The 23,623-nt window shown below is 37.8% G+C and overlaps 2 protein-coding genes across 12 annotated transcripts; both read right to left on the bottom strand.

The window, feature by feature from the left end:
• Positions 1-3,831: 3,831 nt before the first annotated feature.
• On the bottom strand, positions 3,832-10,392 carry LOC126621840 (uncharacterized). Of its 6 annotated transcripts, XM_050290436.1 has the most exons (7): positions 10,076-10,216; positions 9,850-9,911; positions 9,165-9,249; positions 8,905-9,049; positions 8,577-8,703; positions 8,208-8,465; positions 3,832-7,497 (listed from the first exon to the last, which is right to left on the bottom strand). In XM_050290436.1, the coding sequence occupies exon 7, from the start codon at positions 6,092-6,094 to the stop codon at positions 4,205-4,207; it is 1,890 nt and encodes a 629-aa protein (XP_050146393.1). In that variant the 5' UTR covers positions 6,095-7,497; positions 8,208-8,465; positions 8,577-8,703; positions 8,905-9,049; positions 9,165-9,249; positions 9,850-9,911; positions 10,076-10,216; the 3' UTR covers positions 3,832-4,204. The 6 variants fall into 6 exon arrangements, with proteins under 6 accessions (XP_050146393.1, XP_050146396.1, XP_050146395.1 ...); XM_050290439.1 differs by lacking the exons at positions 9,850-9,911; positions 10,076-10,216 and adding an exon at positions 10,241-10,392; XM_050290438.1 differs by lacking the exon at positions 9,850-9,911 and having other exon boundaries at positions 10,107-10,216.
• Positions 10,393-11,305: 913 nt separating this feature from the next.
• Positions 11,306-18,012, bottom strand: LOC126621841 (uncharacterized). 6 transcript variants are annotated; one of them, XM_050290443.1, is made up of 13 exons: positions 17,731-18,003; positions 17,508-17,603; positions 17,327-17,410; positions 16,967-17,041; positions 16,677-16,757; positions 16,264-16,403; positions 15,620-15,820; positions 14,631-14,805; positions 14,171-14,254; positions 13,775-13,976; positions 13,446-13,648; positions 12,244-12,453; positions 11,306-11,549 (listed from the first exon to the last, which is right to left on the bottom strand). In XM_050290443.1, the coding sequence occupies exons 1-12, from the start codon at positions 17,857-17,859 to the stop codon at positions 12,259-12,261; spliced, it is 1,665 nt and encodes a 554-aa protein (XP_050146400.1). In that variant the 5' UTR covers positions 17,860-18,003; the 3' UTR covers positions 11,306-11,549; positions 12,244-12,258. The 6 variants fall into 6 exon arrangements, with proteins under 6 accessions (XP_050146400.1, XP_050146399.1, XP_050146397.1 ...); XM_050290442.1 differs by lacking the exon at positions 11,306-11,549 and adding an exon at positions 11,622-11,995; XM_050290440.1 differs by lacking the exon at positions 11,306-11,549 and adding an exon at positions 11,622-12,055.
• Positions 18,013-23,623: the final 5,611 nt, after the last annotated feature.

Raw genomic sequence — 23,623 nt, forward strand, 5'->3', positions numbered from 1 at the left:
GCACATATTTATGCCCCCATGAAATTGAATTATGGCATGGAGTCTTTGGATTGGAGCCACAATAAAATGTCACTCCTTTTGGAGTAGTGCAACTTTCTTTGGGGTGAAAATAACATCAATGGACAAAATGCCCAGTTCGTCGACCATTTTCTTTAGCAAAACAGCAGATTTGAATGACCAATTCAAGGCTAATAAAGGTAGAATAAATCATTTTGTGGTGGGTTTCCGTAGATCAACTGTTGACCACAACAGAACTATCTACAGCACCAAAAATGTTTCTTTTCTTTTTCTTTTTATTTTTATTTTGTTGTCAAAAAGCAAAAACGCTAAAAGCCATGAAAGAGACTGACGTTATAAAATTTGGACAAGAAATTGATATTCTACCAGTTGGCTCCTTTAGAGAACAGACCGACGTGCATTTTAACATTTTAGCCGCCTGATTTTATTCAAACGCAGCCTACAACTACTTAGAAAACCCGGCCGGGCCGGCCCCTCATGTTAGAAGCTCCCTCGTTTTCAAAGAAGAAAAACATTACAAGAGCCCTAGGTCACCCACCCAATGTAGAATTTTTCAGGTCGACGGATTGAGAGTCCATGTGGGCCCAACCTAAAATTCTATTTAAATTGTTTTTTCTTTGGCCATCTGGCCGATGCGGGACAAATGGAGAGCCCTAGGTCACCCAATGTAGAATTTTTCAGTTCAACGAACTGAGAATCCATGTAGGCGCAACCTAAAATTCTATTTAAATTGCTTTCTCTTTGGCTCTCTGGCCGATGTGGGACAAATGGAGATTCCAACACTACCCTGCAAAATGGGGTCTCAAGTGCAAATCCACATCGGGCATGTCAGGACTCACCCATCGTGCGGGGCCAAACAAGGATCCATGGGCCCATCTCTGGCACTGATATCATGTAGAATTTTCCAGGTCGACAGGCCAAGGGCCCACTCCAACAACACCGATATTATCTCCACTTTACCACCTGCCCAATCCTCAGGTGTGAGATTTTATCACAAAAGGTTTTGGTGTTAGTTAGAGTGGGTTAATTTTATTTAAATTGTTTTCTCTTTGGCCCTCTGGCCGATGTGGGACAACTGAAGATTCCAACACCCAACTGCTACAAACCCGGCCGTTCGGTAGAACCGGGAAGAGAAAAAAACCAAATTTTCACCCCAAATGTACGAAATGACCTTGAGATGCCAAGGCATCCACAGTCCACTACAAAAACTAGCTTTCAGAAAGACGTGATTAAAGGAGACGTGATCAAAAATTTGGATACGGCTTTTGATGGGAAAAGCTGACTTGGTATTCTTTGTTTGCTGATAATATATTGTGCATAACAGAAGAAAACATACTTTTAAACATGGATTTAATCTTCCTAGAAGGCTAGAACAAACTCTAAACCTAACTAAGACGATGCCGTTTTGAAGATGAGAACATCTTCCTGGATCAGAAGGAAGCAGAAAACATCCTTTTCAATTCCAAAAGAGTTGTGAGTAGTTAACTTTGGACAACCACATGAGAGCTAGCCATTGTGCATGTCTATCCGAAGATATATAGATTAATTTGACCGATTAGTTCCGCTGATGTTTACTTCTTTTGTTGTTTTACCTGCAACGAAAGGAAGGAAGATTCATACAGTGCCGTTTTCAGATAAGGAAAACCTCATACCGTTATGAGTGGTGTAGTGGGCTGTGACCATGCGGTCTAAGGAACGTAAACGACGAAAACCAGTCAAACGTGAACTTACACATGTCCTCTCTCAAGACCATCCAAGTGTTACGACACAAACAGTAGTACCTGAATAGACAAATTAACCAAGGCAAGCCAAGCTTGCTTATTCCATTAAAACTAAACCTGCCTTAAATGAGATGAGAGGCTCTCCACTTTCCACACAGGCTTCAGATCTTTATTTTTCCCATGCAATGCTGCCGAAAAAGCTTCTTCAAAGAATATGCGTAGAGTTGTTTCTTAGTGTTATAGATCTTTTTAAGAGAACTAATCATTTGGGAGGGGAAGGTGACACAATGAAAGCAGACAAATAATCTGTCTTTCTCAATTCCCGCATGCTTAGCCAACAGGGATTTGATGAGGCGACTGTGTTCAGTGGGTGCATTCCTATTGTTAAAGTTTTTAGAGAGACGTCTATGATCCAACACCAATATTTGTTTTAAACTTATCCACCTACTAGCCACGTAGGACTGCAGGAGTAATGTTTTATCCTAAAATGTTTCAGTATAATCACAAGTGAAACCATGTAATTATAATTTGTAAATTGTTTTGTCGAACTCCCAATGTGGGGTTTCCAACACCTATCTTGCTACAGAATATTATGTACATGTAGTTTTAAAGTATTCTCAAATTAGCTCAGAATGTACAATCGTCCATTTTGTACCAAATAAGTTCATGCATCTTAATTAAGTTAGTCTTAAAAAGAACAAATGAGATACCATACCGTCCAATAGCTTTAAGTTGTACTAAGAGATTAAACGGACTAGAAGAAGACGGAAAATAATCGATTTTCTTCACGAAACTTGGAGCACCGTCAGTTCTCCGCTACCTTCTTGGTTCATGTTTTGCAACGCCGTTAACGATATCACCACCTCTTTCGTTCTGAAATTTTCTCGTCGACATCACCATCTCTTTAAATTATTTATCTTAAATTCATAGTTTTTAGGAAATCTTCTGGTCGACATCATCATCTCTTTTGTTCAAAGCTTTGGGATTGTTCAACCAAGAAGAAGCTCGGAGGGGGTTGCTAGAAATGAGGGGAATGGGTTTGTAGGTCGAGTGCATGTTAGTGGCAATAGTGGAAAACCCAACAATAGTCAGATGTTTGAATTCCAATGGGATTTATCATATATTTTTTTTAATGTTGTGTAAATTTTAATTTGATTTCGTACTTTCATTTGCTCTCTTTCACGATTTCTTGTTTTGAATTTTACGTGTAGAGTTGAATAGTGTTATTCACGTACCTTTTTTATCTACCACACATCCTTGTTAACTTTTTTGCCTTTGATATTCGTCAATCCATTTGATTCGACGGTTGAAAATTAAGATAAGTATGTGAGAAGTGAAAATAGGAGTGTGGATAGCACTACCCTTCAGCTTTTTGTAGTTGTGAGTTGGCTGCATTGGCTGTGGTGGCTGTTGGTGGAAACTCGAAGGATATTGAAAAACAGGGGATAAAATTGAAGGATTTCAGAGATTAAAACAATCACTTTTGGAGAGTTGGTGTTTTGTGAATCCGAAGGACCCAATTGCTGAGCCAGAGGTGTTTAATAGCCCAGTGATGAAGAATCAGAAGGGGGGATGATTATTATTGGGTTTTCCAACAATCTGCTCAGTATTTTCTTCAAAGGCGAGGCGGATTCGAGATCATATGCAGCTCAGTTTCATTCAGTTTATGGTATTGACGTGCTGCCTCTGATGAAACTTGCTCCAAAGGCAGATGACATGATAAAATGGGCAGTTGAATTAGAAGTGTTGAAGAGCCTGCTTGCAATGGATTGAATTATGATCTCGAATGTATATTATGTAATAAAGGATGAACCTCTATGTTTTTTTCATTGTCAATTTCAATCAAGGACTTTATTGATTTTCTGTACAAATTGTTTCGCATCGTTGAAGAAACATACGGAGAGGGGAGTAGAAGGGGACTAATATATATTGCAACTTCGTTAAATAGGAGTCGTGCTTGTTGAAACGAACTTTTTACCGAAAAATTTAGACTTGTATATCTAGTTAGTCATTCTCATCTGAGTAAGAGAGATTGATTCAGAATCCAAATGAGAAATGCTTGCAGCAGTAAGGATTTAAAAAGTACATAATCGAGGAATTTATGCATTTCGATCAGAATAACATCTATTCAGAAAGACACAAGTTTCCTTTATCTTTTGAATGTGGTTTGGTTTCCATAACAATTGCCTTCTTCTAGACAAGAAGATTCAAGTTAGGATGGAAAAAGAATTTCTTTCTCTGAGCACAAAAGAGTGAAAAGCAATTTCTATCCAACACAAGTTAGGTCGAAGGTGCTTAATTGTAGTTTCAACATGTATGCACTTGAAGTTACCGCCATTGAAGCTCTTCTATTTCAAGACCAGATCATCTGTTCCTCATGACAGAGCTATGATTGAACAAAATTTATAACAAGGTCTCCTCATTGTGCATCCCAACAAAATGCACCTATAAAGTCGTACTTTTCATCAATCTAATACGAGCAAGTTATTGAGTTCTTCTCTTGAAACTACACATTTCATCATATCCTCAGCTTTAGGAATGAAATCCGGTACATCAATACCGTAAGGTGCTCGGAACTGAGCTGCGTATGTTCTTGAATCCGTCTCTCCATTGAAGAACATGCTGAGCAGATTGTCTGAAAACCCACTTATAATTAACCCAACTTTATGGTTCTCCTTCACTGGGCTATAAATGACCTCTGGCTCAGCAATCTCTCCTTTAAGATTCCAAAACACCATATCTGGCACAGTCAGATTATACCCTTTTCTTCTGTAACGACTCGAAGCCTCCTTATAGTCATCCCACCAATCATATTTGAAGGCCTCATTGAAATCCCTGCAGGTGAACACAAAAATCCGCCGGGGCATCTTGTCATGGCTTAGCTTTTGTGGGACTGCAATGTCCAAAACTCTGTTGTAAATCTCTAAGAAATCCAGTTTCTCAGCACACTCTATCTGCCTCATTAACTCACATTTGGACCGAAGATTGTCTCCTTCAATCTTATGAAGCTTGGGAGTATCACTGAATGAGAAAACCATTCCTTTCCATGGATTTTCGCTCAGTTCTGAAATTAATAAGCCCATTGCAATGCACTCCATTTCCTTGCTTGTCCCTCTCATGCCTGTGACGTCACATATTGCAATACAGTTCTTGAGCTTCCCTTTGCTTGACAACTCTTGGACTAGTTGCCGCCATTGAAGCTCAGCAATTTCATCACTACCCTTTTCCTTATCCAAGTAAGCTGTGACTTGGTGAGGAAGTTTTAGCCAGTTTCCAATGCTTATCCCAAAAATTGCATCTATCTTCATGTAAAGCTCAAAGGGTATTTTGCTTTCCTTTTCTTTCTTAAGGATCTTCCTGTACCCTTGCATAGCAATCAGGGCCTCAAGATTTGGGGAAGACGAGCACTTCTTTGTTTCGGTAGCAGCATTCTCATTCTTTTGCACAACAGCTGCATTTGTCTTCACTGACAATGACTTTAAGGCTTTGCGCAGAGGAACAAGCACTTGTTTGTGCAAACGATAACGAACACTGTAAGTGTAATGAGCTTCTTCAACATATTTGTACTCCTCATAGCTATGGCGTGGGAAAACTCTCTTTGCTATGTTTTCACATAGCAGGGTTGCTCTATCAAATTTAGAAAAAATTGAAGGACATAATTTAGAAGCAAAACTGATCTTTTCAATCTCACCAGCCTCCATAAACACGAGATCTGATATCAATAGCTCAGCAAACATACCTGATATTCGATCATGCAAGTTTCGAAAATGACGGTCATTTTGGTACCTCTCAACCGCGATTTTGGCACTGTCAATTTGAATTTCTATTCCATCTATCTCTTTTCTATTCTCTTCCTCATAGACACATTCTTCCTCCCCTAACCAATAATAGCCATATGGGTCATAAACATAGTATCCACGGTATCCATAGCCATAGAATCCGTCCCCGCCATAGCTATAGCATCCGTTGCAGCCATAGCCATAGTGTCCGTTGTAGCCATAGCCACAGTATCCCTCATATCCACAGCCATAGAATCCGTCGTAGCCATAGTATAATCCATTGTATTCACAAGAATAGTGTCCATCGTATAATTCATAGCCATAGTATGGCATAGCGTCCATTTTATTCATAGCCATAGCACCCATCGTATTCGTAACCACGGTGTTCACCGTATTCAACGGTTGGTTTTCCTTTGCTATGGAGTCCTTCAAAACCATATAAAGGATCCCCAAAAGATCTTTGACTAACCCTAATTCCACAAAAACCATGACATTCAAAGAAAGGGTTAAGGGGTGGTTTTCGTGCACCCACAACATGGATTTGTAAAACCCTTCTTTGCCGATCTTCCCCGCCATTCTTAGAGCAAAAGTAAGTCTGAGAGTGGTGAGAGGGTCAAAATTCCATGCCCTCTCTACATAGTGGATCAGATCCTTCCGCCCCTGCTCGTGCCGGCCATAGTAGCTGTAACTGGAAGGGGTCGTGGCTGGTATTGGGGCGTCACTATTATTCTTCGTGCCGGCATTGAAGAATAATTTTAGGCATGGGTTCAAGAAGTGTGGGAATGTGGATGAATGATTAGACCGTTTTTGACCCAGTTGAGGGCCTTGTTTGAAGGTTGTGATGGTGGGAGTTTCGCGGCGGTTTATGGAGAATTAGGCCGGTAGAGCTCCGGTGGACCCAGTAATGTTTCTGGAGAAGTCATGTTTGAGTTGTGATGAGGGTTTGCAGAATTAGTTTTTAAGAGATAAGAGTCGGAAGATGAGGACCCGTTGGGTGAGAGATATTGGCTTGCTTTGTGGCTTGTATATAGGATCAGACTAGGAAGTGGTGCCCACGTTGCTGCGGGATAAGAAAGTTTGTAGGTAATAACAACTAAAAAATTATTAAAAATAGATTGAGCATAATTTGTAAATTGTTCAGTTTTGACTAACGTTATATTAATTTATACAAACAAATGCATTGAGATATAAAGAGTAAGTGAAATTGGATACATACCTGGGTTGAGAATTTGGATAACGTCTTAGAAAAGATAAGTTTGTTGCAATTTAGTACAACAAAGATGGATCAGATTTATGTAAATTGGTAAACTCAGTTTTGATCATCTGGAGTAAAAATCATCATTTCCGTCTTCTCTTCAGAGGAATTAACTATTACCAATTTATATAGACATCGTACCACTAAAGATAAACCTTGTCCATATTTTCTAAATTTGTGAAAGAACATATTAGATTAAAATATGAGGAGAGGGTATATCTCTAGTACAAATGTCTACTTTTATACTTTTCGATATCCAATTTAACCTTTCAATATGCAAGCAGGTAATTTGCCATGTATTTAGATCATGTGAAAAGATAATTTGTATATATATATTAGTAATAGCTAATTCCCCTAAAGAGAAAGCTTGACAAAAATTGTAATTAAATGTAAAACGTCAATAAAAAAAATTAATAAAGTATTAATTAATTTTACATACAGTTATAAAACTATAACGTAAAAGTAGCTCTAGATTATAACTTAAAGCAAAGAAATATGTGAAAATAATGATTCCATATACAATTTAAAGCCATAGTATTGACAGCAACCAGACAATTATCAAACAAAAGGAAGAAATATAATCTTTCACACAATTTTACAAAAGCAAAAGGCACTTACAAACACACTCAATTGCTAGTAACCTTGACAGCTGAAAGCTACTTCAGCAGCTGAAATTACTGTAGGAACCGAGATGCAGCAGAGATTTTTTCAAATTGAAATTAATCTGCAAATGATTGCAAACACAAAAATAATTCATTTTCAAATAAAGATAAAACAAACTTAAAATATTTCCAGGGTACTTTCAAAAACAGGAGAATAAAAACGAAGCTTTTATCAACATGACTCTCAATTTTATACAGATTAGCATAATTCAATTTAAGCACAAAACTGAAAGTCTAATGATGACAGAATACAGTGTAAATGTTACTAAAATAACTTGTCATACAGAATAAGCAAGACTTTTAAACTACAATATTAATCGAGCAAATTTATATATCATTATAAATGTTATCAAAATCAGCTAGAATACAAAGCAGTAAAGATTTATATCCGAGGATAATATTTTAGACATTAAACTATAAAACTACTTAGCCGCTCCTGATAAGAATACAAAAAGTTTCTTTTAACCACCATTTTAAAAAACAGAACAACCAATATATACACAATCACAAAGCTTGATCAAATAAAAAAGATGTAACAACACTGTGTGAACGGATGTCCACGTGAAGCTGCGGATGCCAACCTGATGTTACGGATGCCTGTGTGATTGAGAATAACTTGCACTAAATTCTATATAAAAAGGGGACAGATTAACATATTTAAGCTAAGTATTAAGATGCAAACATTCTTAAGATAAGAAATCATATAATTAAACAGAAAATTGATAACGTATTCAATAAAAGTACAAAAGGAAAAGAGGTTATAGAAAATTACACTTTAAATATTTCCAATTAGTGATTAATCACTTTGATTATTGGCAATCTACAAACAATGACTGATTAACGTCAAATGAAATTGACATAAAATTCAAAGATTCAAGAATTTAATTAAAAATTATACCTATACTATCCGGACCTTATTGTATATAAATAAAAAAATTAAAAAAAAAAATTCAAGGTTCCATGATGGATAGTTTTAAAAATCAGAAGCTGAGATGATGATACCTCCAGCATTTCTCAAACTCTCAACATCCTGAAACAATAAAGAAAATCAACAATGCAACAAACATAAATCAGATACAGAAAATAACATACTGTAAAAAAGATGCAAATTTTTTCCCAAAGTTGAGCAGAAAACACACACCTTAAACTTCTCAATCTATTCTTTAGGAGTGCATTAAGGACCCAACTGCATTTTACTGCTTTCTTCTTCAATCTTCCTGTCACTTGTACACTCATCTGCCTTCCAATCCTCACCATTCCTTCACTATCTGTATAAATAAAAATTGAAAAAGATATAACACTCTTAAATCAAACCCCAAAATAATTGGGTAAAAGCATTTTAGATTAAAACCCAAACCTAAACAGCTAAAAGGACCAGCACATAAAATTAATAAATGAATTAATAGAACAGTAAACATATATTAGTCTCAAGAAAAAGATATCTATTGGACGTAATGTATGCTTCCCACCTTAATCATTTTTATATTGTTATTGTTATCTTGTAAGTGCTGTTATCATGTTGGCTAGCACCCAGCGTAGTGCTGTAGTAGCGTACAACTTTTCCTTTCTTTATTGTACCAATAGCTCTCTTGCACCCTCATGTTGAGCTCTTCTCTGCATAAATACTTCTTGTAAGTAATCTTAATCAGTCAGTTATCATGAATATACAACTTATATTAATTTTCTACAATATCCAACACACAAACATAACAGAAGAAGAAACTTTTACTTAAGCGGCGCAAAAGGATATCCATTTCATTCCAAAATCCATCACTCTTATGTCTTTGCCTGCACAGTTTTTGCTCCAACATAGCCTGCCATGATGATAGCACTATCAATAATTAAGACATAAAGAAAGGCTATCCTAGCTAGCCATTATCGTTGGAGTAAACCAATACCATCGTAAGTAAAGTAGCAGACCAAGTTTTTTTAGAATTGATGTGTTAACATGTTTAAGTAGCAAAAAGATTACAACACATTGGATGTGTTAACACGTCCATAAGCTGATGATTCCCTCTCCGGTTTATCACATCATTCTTAATATATTCAACAATGAACTCACATAGACTACGTTTTTTAACTGTCTCTCTCTCTTTCTGATCATCCACATGTGTTTCTGAGAAATGTTAAGCCATTTAGCTAAAACACAAAAAAAAAAAAAAAAAAAAAAAATCCCTCACCCACATCAAAAAACCGAAACATGCAAAGCAAAACCCAAAAATTAAGGATGACCATCCCTCTTTTTTTTTTTTTTAAGTTTTAGGGAAGGATCGATGCACAGACAATCGATGTACAGGAAAACCCTAACCTAACAGACCAAAATTTCCCAAGATGAAAAATGCAATTAGATGGAACAACCAAACACAAATATCAGAAAAAATGCATAAAACATTCCAAATAAAAAACCCACAGACCTTAATCGAAAAGGGCTTCCAAGATTGCACAGAGAAACCCTAAAATTGATAGAGCAGTATATCTTGAAAGAAAAAATGCAATCAGATTAAACAACGATGCTAAAAACACGAAAAAATTAGGACAGAACTGATAAAAAAACGCAAAGATTTTAATTTTACACCAATCGATCTACAATTTTTCTTCCTAATCAAAGAAAAGAGAAAAAGAATTAAATAGACAAACCACCTGAAACACCGCAATCAGCCAGAAAAACCACCTTTTTAGACGGCAGACGATGAACACAAACAGAGAAGCAGGGAAACACCAAGATCGAACAGGGAGAAAAGCAGAAAAACAGAGAGCAAGCGAAAGGAAAAAGCAACGGAAGAAAATGAGAGAAGGTTCGAGCACCTTTCCGTATGTAGGCTCATTGTACAGAGGGGCAAAATCGACAATTTCTGTAGCATCTTTTAAAAGGCTGAAAACCGTGCGTTAGATGAGGGACAAAACAGGAACGGCACTGTTAATGAACAGTGTTTTTCCACCAACGTTTAGTATAGATAGAATTTCTTGGGCAACAAGTCTTGACTTTTATTATCAACTTTTTTGTGTGTATCGGTTTCTATTTTTCATTTTTCTATGATTAATTATTTCACAAAGGGAGATGCAGAGTAACAAAAAAAGATTTTTTTACTATGAAGACTAGAAAAATTGTTTAGACGTTAATACACTGTTAATAGATTTGTTTAAATTATTGATTTTTATTTTTATTCTTAAAGGAGAGTAGCTGGTGACTTTGACATGACAATCCATTCTTTCAGGGGTCGGAAAAACTCGCAGAGGCTACCGTAGTGTGATTCACCAGCACGAGCTAGAAAGACTCACAGAAGCATGGTCTCCCTCTAACCATCATCGTGTGATTCACCAATCGAACCCAAAACGTGTCATAGAATTTGTCCCCAACCACCAGTCCACTCCCACCGTGATTGTTTGAATTACTGATGAAAAAGTAGAAAAATTGTGTAAACGTTGATACACTAGGCCGTGGAGGAGGAGCCATGTTTGGGTATGGACCATGGAGACAATACCGGGGTTAGGTTTTGAATATTTGGGCATATGCAATTACAGGGTGAAATTACTCTCTCTGTTTTTTTCCCAAATTATTTAACAAATTTTTTTTTTCGAAATTAACTTAGGATTAAAGAAAAAAAAAGGCCGTAACGGAATATTGTGACCTTAGTTAGTCTTGAATTTAATGAATAAAGTTTTTTATTTTTTTCTTTCTTTGCTTGGTTTTTTCAATGCCCTTTAGGTATTTTACATCTTAAAACTCTCTCCCCTTCTCTCTAGGATTAAGCTATATTCCTGTTATGGTTAGGAAGCTTTAGTTTTGAACTCGTCTCCAGCCTAGTTAGGATTTCCTTTGGTTTTGGGAAACGAAACAAACCTACAACGCAGCATAAATACATGCCTTAGTATTCTCAACAATCATACACCTTTGATTTACTTGAGTTTGAACGTTTGCAATACGTCTTGTGTTTATTTGTTGGGCTAGTGTACGTACGTTTTAGCAAATTTCAGTGACCGAGATGTCAGGAGCAAACTCGACAACCCCAACAGGTATAGGAACCAAAACTTATGCGACAAGAAAATGTACCGTGCCCGCCAGCTCCAAAAAAGCCCGGACCTCGTAGTAATGAAGATGGCTTTAAAGCATCCTCTGCGACAAAAAGTGATTTGATCAGATACTTCTAAAAGGGATACAAACTGGAGTTAGGAGGCAATAGAACACTACCAAGAAAAGGATCAAGTTTAAATTGAGATTAATTAGGATTTGGGAGTTCAGTTTTTCTTCAATTTTGTGTAATGGGTTTAATACATCTATTCAATCAAAGTTTTAAATCATTTAATCAATTTGATTACATCCATCCAGTACAAGCAAGTCCTTGAGTTCTTCTCCCGAGACTGCACATTTCAACACATCTTCTGCCTTTGGCAATAATTTCAGTAATGATGATGCATCGACACGTTCTTGCAACTGCGTTGCATAAGTTGTCGGATCTGGATCTCCTCCTGAAAACAAACTTAGAAGATTGTCAGTAGGACCAGTAATGATCAAACCCACAGCATCACCAGCGTCGTTCACCACTGGGCTCTTAATGACCTCTGGCTCATCACATGAAAGGTTCAGATTCAACAACACAATCTGTGGCACTGAATGCCTCTCTTTTTTTGTATTTAAACCAAATATCCGTATGAGATATGGAGAAGTACATTCACAAGAAGCTATCAGTTTTTTACTACTTTTAACAGGTACAATATAGCATTCTTGACGCAAACATGTATGATGCGCACACAGAGCCACAGCGGCAGGGGAGGACGGATTGAAAAAGACTTGATGTTTGATGACTTACCGTATTTCATGCCAGTCACATCTGTGTCGTCAACTTTTTAGCAATAATGGCCACATTCCTTGGGGACAACGCAGGATTAAAAATTGGTTGCATTTCTGCTTCAATTGAACTCCCTTGCTCTTGGAGGAACAACAATCTATCAAGCAAAAGGAAAGTTTCTAAAAGAGGCCCGAAAGCAGCTCGAAGAGACCAATAAGGTCCAATAAGTTCCTGTTCATACAAATAATTGGTCAGCAAGTATAATGCATATGGTAAACTTATATATTCTTTCAACAAAAACTAACAGCAAACATTATGTGAAAAGAGCTTTGCACTCACAATACATAACTCATCAAGTGAAAGACCGGGTTTGGGGGAGATGGAGGTGGGAGGCAAAGGACCAAAAATAAAAAATAACTGAAAATTTATCATTTAGTTACAGAATTTTAACAAAAACCATAGATATATCTTTCACCGACTAAAGAGGAACCAGCAAAGAAATTAGCAGGATGAGGGAACCTAATGCAAATTTCAATTACGCAGTCCTGCAATGTGTCAACACAATAAATTATTCAGATAGCATTTACTAATTACTATACACTTAATCCAAACAACGAAATACAGGACTTGGCATATGTAATTTATTTTACGCACATCTCTCCAAAACTTCACTTTCTTTTGAATCTTCAATGCTAAGAACCAACATTATTTTCTTTCATCATTTTGAATACTAACCTAACAGAGGCATACAACAAAATCTCTATAAAATTTCCATCCCTATACAATGATGTGGACGGAAATTCTGCAGCTCAAAATATGATTCTCCTTCCCACAACTAAAACTAATCCTAAGGCCAATTGGTCCTTCCTATTGCTATACAACCTAACAGCCAAAAGCCCTTCCGACCCTGCTACGACAATATTAACTGGCCCTGCATATTTAATCAGAAGCCCCAGTAATATCTGCATCAGAGCTATCCTAATTTTACGTCATCAGAAAAAATAAAAGCTACATTAATCTTGATTCTTGCATCATCCATATAAAATACAAAATAATTGCATCCGCATCTGTGTAACTTTATAAACAGAAGGGATGTCACATTGGTTCAGAAACAGAGACTCAAAAACTAGTTGGAGCAAGCAGTTTAGGTGATATGCCATATGGGATGTGAATAAGCAAGCAAAGTATCAGTACAGCTTATTATATGGGTGAAAGTAACATACAGCAGATGATTCAACTTCCTTCCATATTCCATGAACATCCATTTCCTTCAGAGGCTCAAGACCAAGGCGAGATAAACCAGATAAGCAATATTTCTGGAAAAGTGGATACTTGCCGATGAACTTGCTCCTCCCACATTGGGTGGCCTTGAAGGAATTTTCATTAGTTATGGTCGTTGTCTCTAACACCGTGTCAAAACTGCCATCTGTGTCATATGTTTATCTAGTTATGTGTTTCACTCTAATTAGTTCAAAAGGTTGCTGCAGCAGCAAAACAATAATAATTAAGTAGTATAAAAAGTTCCATTCAGATTACAATAATGTTTTGTCACCTGCTTCCTGTACTGTAGGTTTTATGTGAGACCAGCTTCCTTTCATAGCAGAGTTTATTTGGGAAAGGGATGAACATGTGCTTTCTTTATGATGCAGCGAGGAGTCTGGGGCGACCCTCTGCTGTCGGCGACGCAAAGCCTTTCCTTGACGCCCAATTGATGGACTTGTAGTCATCACTTTGGGATAATATACACTGAGAACCTGCAGAAGTCAAGAGTATGTTATTTATACCACGCAGGACTTTAAGGGTAACATCAAACAAGGAGGTTGAGCGGAACTCAGAATCAGAGAGAGATGAAAGCAGAATAGGAATGACTGAAATAAATTTTACAAATGTCCATGCATTTAAAAAACTTAAATTGCTGGCTAACTGCAATGGTGTAAGTAATGCATACCATCTGAAAAGCAGCACGGAAAGCATGCAGCTCAAAGTTATGGACGCCAGCATCATTTTCCAAGCATCTCCACCTCTCCGCACTCTAGGAAAGTAAAGCAGGAACACAAGATAAAGCACTCTAGAATAAATATCCTTGGAAAAAAATTAACTTAACGCCTCTCCCCAGCATACAGAATGATCTACAATCCTTCTAGTTAACCTCACCCCACTTTGTTGTCATCAGTCCCAGACTCCCACGGACTTTAGATCTATACCATTTATTAATTGAAGAATAAACTTCCTTATCCTCTTGGGAAAACTTTCTAGATTTTCTAAGAACCCTCAGATAACTTAATGTCCCTTTGACAATTAGTCATTATTTGCATGTTTTTAACCATAAGAAAAACTTTTAAAACTCGTTTTATCCTCTTACTTTTCTATTTCCTGTACTTTTCTCTTTCGAGAGAAGCAAGACTTACCTGACATGCAAGGTCACGTGAACTTTTTCCAAGTGACAAACCAGCAGATTTAACACCATGACTCATTGGAAAACCACATTGAGAACCCACATGGTTGGAACCTTCTTCAGATAATAGGTTGTAACAGCAGCCAACGCTAACAACTGCTTTAACTTCTTTGCACTCCATAAAGGTCCTGATTCATAAAGTTAAGCATCACTTCCATAAAAATACTGACAGATAAGAACATATGACGCTGTAAAATACATATAACCAAACAAATACAATCTTTTGTTGGCTCTATAGACTACTGAAAACAGTAAGACCAATTTATGGATCATGTAGAACCCCAAGCAAGTGCCAATCAAACTTGGTATAATTAAAATCTGGGAAGACGGTTAACTGATGGTAAAAAAATATTTGCAGGTGATCATTATGGAAATCTTGAATCAGTTATTTAAAAGGATGGGTGGGTGGTAATGAAAAAAGATACAACTAAAGATAAAAAATGGTCAATGAAGTATAGGGATGCCACCCATTTAAAATATGCAGACTGCATCAAAGAATCTACTAATGCAATAGAGTTATTTGACAAACAGAGAAAAGATGAGTAAAGGCCCAATTGTAATATAGAACTGATTGAGACTTATGAAATATCAAATACCATGGATAACCTAGTTATGAAACCATTGTATGCAACCATTTTGTATCCCCCTTTAATCATATCAGCTATTCATTTTTTCGCTTAAATCAAATTCTTGTATGGTATGAAAGCAACTTGGACACTGCTTCATGTACATCACCAATTCATCACAAATATGACACGACTTGCAACTCTTCTTATTGGTGGAATACATACAAGACTTATACAGGCTAGAGATTTCAATCAATCATAAGGAACTTCTATTGGGGTTTATGGGTATAAATCACTCTATCCTCAAGATTATATGGAAGGAACCTCATTTCTGAAAGATAGAAATATAAGGTGTAAAGCACACTGAAGAACTCACTTGAGCATTGTTACTGAAAGATCTCCGCAAGCATGAAGGCCAGCAAGAACCAGTGAAGTTCCACTGTCTCCCTTGCAGGAAGTTTGTAATGAAGAGACATTATCTTCATCCAGTGGTATGTCAGCCAAAGCTTTCAACGTGTCAATAGACATCACATTGCATGTGATTGTCTTAGGCACAGTCAAACTCCTGTTTTCTGATCTAACCCCAAAACAAAAGTAAACTATAAGTCCAGTGTGTGCAAAAAGTGACTAAAAAATAATTACTCAATCCAAATCAGCAATGAAATTGCTTAAATGTGCTAGTTAGATCATAGGATGTGTGAAAATAACGCAAAAAAACAACAGCAAGTAATCAATAGGTCTAACTTAGGCTTTTCAAAAGAAAAAAATATCTGACTTAGGCTTTCCAAACTAAAAATGTCCACCTTGGGCTTTTCAAAAGAAAAATAGTCTACATATGGGAAATGGAGCTGAGAAATGGGTAATTCCAACAGAATAATATGCCTTATTCATTTCTCTTTGAGGTTTGAGATGGAAATTTTAGGTCGACTGATCAAATTAGCAAAATCGCAAGTGAAAACATCAAATAATGTTCAAGTAGGAACTACTGCGACAAGAAAATAAAACAAGAAGGAATCGTACACAGATTTACGGATTTGAGAAGCATAATATTTCTTGATTTGTTCTGCACGTGCATCAGTAACCCTTCCATGATGAGAACATGCATCAATTGCAAATACTGCATGTTGGTAGTGAAAGGAAAGTACTTGTGCAAGATACCCCTGAAAAAGATAGTTTTTAAGAGAATGAAAAACTAAAAAAAGTAATCTGTAAGACTAATTGCTACCATCATACTATAAGAGAAAAAAGAAAAGAAACGAAAAGTCATTGCCTTCCATTATTTTCTGAATAATGCAATTTTAATCTAGGCAAAAGGAAATACCTTTAGCAATTTGGTTATAAGTGAAAGAAAGTGAATGTGAATCAAACAAAACAACAGACAAATGAGCAGATACTGTGGACCAATGAATGCAGACAGAAGATTGCAGGACTACCTGACCAGAGCCAACATCAATTATTGCATTAGCCCTGACACTGCTAGCAATAGAATTAACAACCGCAGAAAGGACTTCTACCTGCAGATACAAGCTCATGTTTTTAATAGAATAACGATATGCATTCATTGTTCAAATATGCAAAAAGGAAGTTTGGAATCAGAAACTCCTATCTAGAAATCAAAGACCATATAGACACATCTCTCTGACCCCCAATGTTTCACAACAGGAAGACGGTCAAACCAACAGAGCCATCGCTATCCAATTCTTTAAACAAGTCAACAACTTACTTCATGTTTTTTCTTCGCATTCATGCCTGTGGAGAGAACGCTATTGAGTGAAGTCATGTCCATGCCAGGTAATACCTGCAATGACAGAGATGAAAGTACCATAAGGAAATAGTATCTTGTACTGATACAAAATTTGCTCTTCTGACTTTCAATTGTTCCGATGATTCAGTTTTATTTCGACTATACCACAATAGTTTATTAGTTTGTCATCATCTTAATCCATGACTTCCTATCCCACATTTTCACATGATTGTTATTATGAGATGTTGAATTTTTCAGGTTTTCTTACTACAACATCTGATTATCGAACTTCAAATTTGGATGCGAATGCAAAACCAAAACTGAGAAATGAATGCATACCGTCTGCAAGTCTGCTTGTTGTCGAGGAAGCACAAGAGAGCTCAAAGTGACAATAAAATTCTTAAGCGAAGCAGGCCAATGATCCTAACAACACAAGCGCAAACACAAATAATCCGCATCAAGCTACAAACAATGGCCAACGATTCAATTCAATCCACAAAGAAAACAAGAAAAAGAGTACCTGGACCACTCCACAAGGAATCTGCAGGAGATTCTCCACTGCTTCTTTGCGCAAGCAGTCCATCCATTCCTCGTCGACAGCTTCCCACAGCCGGTCCTGAAAAGCAATATACTTTTCATCTGGGGATATGAATTTTGATTTTCCGGTCTGGTATTTTCTCAGCATCCAAACAGATTATTGAGGGGACTGAGGAGGAGGCATAGGGAAATTTAGAAGAACGAACCTTGAAGAAATTGACGACGTGGGCGTTGGTTAGGAAAGTGTAGGGTCTTATGAAGTCGACGATGGCGTTGATCCATTCCAGGGTCTGGCTCGCCGTTTCGCACGAGTACTTGCGGCCATTGCTGGACATTCTCCTCAACGTCCAAAGCGGACTCGACTCTTTCTCCCTCTGTCAGCCAAAAGGATCTCTCCGGATCCGTTGGTGAGGATCATGGAGTTTTTTTTCAAATACCGTTTATATTTATTTTTAAATAAAAATATTTAAAATTATTTTTAATTATACGATAAACAAACGATTCATACCCAAAGGTTCAAGCCGGAATGTAAGAAGTGGGCGATACGCTTTTGTTGAAGTGGCAATCCCATAGCGAGTTTATGATTCGGATCCATACCCGGTGGATCGAGTTTCCCAAGTCCAAGCGTAAATAGATGGGGTAGCAATTGAAATGGGATGGATTAAATCAAAAAACTTATTGATTGATTTAGGGTGCAGCGAGGCCAAATTAAATCAAGGCAAGGGGGCTTACTTTTCCTGACGCTGAGTCATCCTATTAAAATTTAGATCTTCGAAATTCTCACAAAGAGGATCCGGCGAGAATCTAGACTCCTCTATCAGTATCTGAATAACTAATTAAACTAGAAAAAGATTCATTTTTGTAGGGCTTTTTGAAACATTTTGTATTTTATTTTTGGTTTTCACTTCAGTTACAGTATGAAAATACCTAGGGAAAATGATGAATTAAAAGTGAAAACTAAAAATTAAAAATAAATAATTATTAAATAGGTGTTTAGGTGTAAATTAGGAAGTTGTGCCCGCACGTTGTTGCGGGAACAAAAATAAAAGTATAGAAGATGAATATAATTTTACGAGATAGTTTTCTGTATTCCATAATTCTGAATAATAAGGTACATACAATCCTTGTTACAAAATGAAACAAATAAAGGACATAAAACCTTTCCTAAACAAAAACTTAGTAATTACAAAATATTTACATTCCTTTTCTTCTAAATATTTACTTTTCCAATACTCCCCCTCAAGTTGGAGCATAAATATTAGGGCTGGAAAAAAATATCGAAAATCCCAAACCATACCGAAACCATACCGAACCAAAAATCCCAAAAATTTTAGTACCGAAACCGAACCGATCCTGAATCGTTTGGTATGGGATTCGGTCTTACAATTTGAAATATTCGGGATTCCCGATCCCGAACCGAACTTTATTAATATTATATTGGGTATATTATATATATATATATATATATATGTATATGTGTGTCTGTGTGCGTCTGTGTGTGGGTTGGAATGTGTGTGTGTGTATATATATATGTATATGTGTCAGTGTGTGTCAGTGTATGTGCGGTGTGGTGCTGACAAACATTGCATCAAGCACATGGGAAGGGATGGGTCAAGCAAGGCAGGGGTGCTTGCTTTCTGAAGATAGAGCCGTCTCTCTCTCTCTTCCCTATTTTCTGTCTCATCAGTCATCTCTCTCAATTATCTCCCAGACTCCCTCTCTCTACAACCCATAACCTAACCCTTCATCTCTCTCTTATTTTTTGTCTCGTCTCTCTCTACAACTCATAACCCACCTAATCCTTTATCTCTCTCATTTTTTCTGTCTCATCTCTCTCTCTCTCTACAACCCAGAACCAAGCCGAACATCCCTATTCACTCTCTCTCATTTCATTTCGCCTCTCATCTTCTTTCACTCAGTCTCAGACTCTCCCTCTCTTTCTCGGATTTGAAGCTCAGCAGCCACCCACCGTCTAGCAATCTGACTCCGACGAACTATCTCCACTCCGGCCACCACCACACCTCATGGCTTCATCCCCACCTCCGGTTCTCTCCAGTGATTCTCTGTGTGTGTGGGATTTCGAATTGAGGTTAGGGTTTTGAATTAGGGCTTAGGGTTTCGAATTGGGGGGGGGCTCGGGTCAGGAGGAGGTCCCTCTCTTCACTCTGCTTCTCTCTCGACCATAAATCTTTCACTAATTCACTATCACTATGTCTCTGATTTCAATTTGGATTTTTAATGCAGGTTCGGATGATTTCAATATTAATCTAAGATGATTTGGATTCTGATGATGTTTGGTTTCGGGAAATTCCGAAATACCGAAAATATTTCGGGAATCCCGAAATTTGGGAATCCGAAATTTTGGTTCGGGATCGGTTATGAGATTTACGTCCCGAAAATTTTCGGTTCGGGATTTGATATGTCATTTTTGGTTCGGTATCCCATACCAAACCAGCCCTAATAAATATCACTCATGCCCAACTTGACAAGCGAATCACCAAAACTTCTACTACATACAGCATGGGTAAGAACATCTGCAAGCTGTTCATCTGAATTCACAAATGGTATCGACACAATCTTCTTCTCCAACTTTTCTTTGATAAATTGTCTATCAACTTCAACATGCTTAGTCCTATCATGATGTACCGGATTCTCGGCTATCTCTATAGCAGACTTATTATCACAATACAACTTCATTGCCTCATTTTGTTTGAAACCAAAACTCCAAAGTAACGTTCGTAACCACAACATCTCGCACACACCATGTGCCATTCCCCTATATTCGGCTTCAGCGAAAGATCTTGATACCGCATTTTGATTCTTACTTCGCCACGTAACCAAATTACCTCCAACGAATGTAAAATACCCAGATGTAGATCTTCTATCAGTCACATCACCTGCCTAATCAGCGTCTGTAAATCCCTCGATCTTCATATGTCCATGACATTCATACAAAATTCATTTACCCGGAGCAGACTTCAAGTATGCCAAGATTCTCATTACTGCCGCCATATGATCCATACTTGGTGAATGCATAAATTGACTGACCACACTTACCGCATATGCAATATCTGGACGAGTGTGAGATAAATAAATCAATCTCCCCACTAGTCTTTGATATCTACCTTTATCAACCAGTTCCTAATCTGGATAAATCCCCAAATAATGTTTCTCTACAATAGAAGTGTCCACAGGCTTACACCCCAGCATGCCTGTTTCCTTTAATAAATCCAAAACATATTTACGTTAAGACGAGAAAATACCTCTAGATGATCGAGCGACTTCCACTCCAAGAAAATACTTTAAGTCTCCCAAACTTTTCATCTCAAATTCTGCAGCTAGGTTTTGTTCAAGCTTCACCATCTCTTCCGAATCATCACCAGTTATTATCATGTCATCTACATAAATGATTAAAGCAGTCACTTTACCACTTCCCCATTTCACAAATAATGTATGATCCGAATGGCTTTGATAATACCCAATCATCCTCATAACCTGAGTAAGTCTACCAAACCAAGCACGAGGTGATTGCTTAAGTCCATAGAGTGACTTTCGCAATCTACACACTCTGGTCTTCCCTCTGGCATTGTACCCAGGAGGAAAATCCATATATACCTCTTCTTCCAAGTACCCATGAAGAAAGGCATTTTTCACATCAAACTGTTTTAGTAGCCAATTCAAGTTTGCAGCTAAAGAAATTAGAACACGTACCATATTCATCTTTGCTATTGGAGAAAAAGTCTCCTGATAATCAATACCATAAGTTTGAGTATAGCCTTTTGCTACTAACCTTGCTTTATATCTGTCTACCGAACCATCCGCCTTGTATTTAACTGTAAAGACCCATCTACACCCAACTGGCTTCTTTCCTTTGGGTAGCTCCATTATCTCCCATGTATTATTCTTATGTAGTGCCATCATTTCCTCATCCATTGTAGCAGCCCATTTAGGATCCTTTAATGCCTCATCAACTCAGGTTGGTACTTGGATTGCTTCCACATTGTTAACCCAGGCTTGACGTTCCGGTGCAAGGCTCGAACATGACACATAGTTAGCTATTGGGTACTTCACTTTCTCTTCAGGAGAAAACCTATCAGGGGGAACACCACGATTTTTCCTTGGCGGCAACTGATATGTACTCATAATATTATCTTGATTAGTTACATGAGCATTAGTAGTACTTACCTCAGGAATATTCAGAGAAGACACATGGGGTGACACTATCGAGCACGAAAGAGAGGGGGTTGTGTGGTTCGGTAGCTACTTGATGTTGGAGTGGCGTACCTGGATCGGCATTTTCTTGTTGAGCCCCTGCATCACACTCGGCAATTTCCTGGGGAACCCTTTCATCACACTCGGCAGCACCCTTTCCTGCATCACACTCGGCTTGTTGCCGAGACCCACTATCCACATTCTCGGCACTTTCTTGCTGAGAGTCTCTGTTACTATGTTTATCACCAAATGCTTCCCCTAAGCTACTTATTTCCAACCACCTGAGATCACCATTAGTAGTCTCCCCCTGGTGATCGAAAAGTGTTGAAACCGAAGCATAAAATAACTCGGATTCAGAAAAAGTAACATCCATGGTCACATACATATGGCGAGTTTTAGGATGGTAGCACTTATACCCTTTTTGTTGAGGAGCAAATCCCAGAAAAACGCACCGATGAGCACACAGATCTAACTTACTCCGATGAATCTTGTGGATATGAACATAAGCTACACACTCGAATACATGAGGAGTAAGATGATTACTTGATACGATGGGTACAAAATCGGTCAATACTTGAAAATGTGTTCTAAAGTCCACAACCCGGGAAGGTATACGATTAATAATGTACACTGCATAGGTGACGGCTTTAGGCTAGAACCGTTTAGGTACGAATGCACCAATGAGCAAAGCACGGGCAGTCTCCAGGATATGACGGTTCTTTCTCTCAGCAACCTCATTTTTTTGTGGGGTATGAAGACAAGTAGTCTCATGTAGGATTCCTTGATCCCGAAGAAAGCCGGACAACTTAGAACCAATATACCCGCCTCCATTATCAAAACGGAGAACTTTAATAACAGAGGAATATTGTGTTGCTACCATTTGAGAAAAAGACCGAAACATCTTACTCACATCACTTTTATTTTTTATCACATAAATCTACGTCATACGAGTGCAATCATCAACAAAAGTAAGAAACCATTTAACTCCAGACGTAGTACTAACAGGAGAGGGACCCCAAACATTTGAATGCACAAGATCAAAAGGAAACAATCTTTTATTCATACTAGGAGGAAACGAAGCGCGATGACTCTTCATGAGAATACATACTTCACAATGCAAGTCTGATTTTTTTATTTCATGAAATAAACTAGGCAACATACGCCTTAAATAACCAAAGGAAGCATGTCCCAACCGACGATACAATAACCACACTTCTTGTAAATTATTAGTACGGGATGCTCAAACTGCATTGGCTCAGCCAGAAACGACGTCATCCACATAATATAACCCCTCTCTCTTAGTGTCACGCCCAATTATCTCCTTGGTCTAAATATCTTGAAGCAAACAAACCATTGGATACATAAGTACAACACAATCTAATTGCTCAGTAACTTAAGGAATAGATAACAAATTATGAGATAACGAGGGAACAAGCAAGCAGTGATGAAGGGGAAGGGTCGGCGTGAGATGCACTATGCCGACCCCCAAAACCGGTGTTGTTGTTCCGTTAGCAGTTGCTATATATTTCCGTGGACTTGTTGTCATACTAGAAAATAAATTCTTATCAAAAGTCATATGATTAGTTGCACCCGAGTCTAGAATCCAACCTGTATGATGCTCCATATCAGAGGCTAAAAGAACACGCCCTATACTACCTGGAGTGGTCGAGGTTTCACTAGGAGTGGTCCTGGTCAACAAGTTTTGACTTGGATCACTTGAGGAGGGCACGACATCCTTGGTGGTAGTGGCAACGGATGCTCAGCTTCCATTTGCTCCATTAACGGCTCGTTCCTTGGCATGTAATTTCTTCTTCAATTCGGGGAACCATTCGGGTACTCCATGTTTCTGAAAACATGTATCCTCTGTATGACGAGTTTAACCACAAA

The sequence above is a fragment of the Malus sylvestris genome, chromosome 5 (genome assembly GCF_916048215.2).
Source record: "Malus sylvestris chromosome 5, drMalSylv7.2, whole genome shotgun sequence".
Lineage (NCBI taxonomy): Eukaryota > Viridiplantae > Streptophyta > Magnoliopsida > Rosales > Rosaceae > Malus > Malus sylvestris.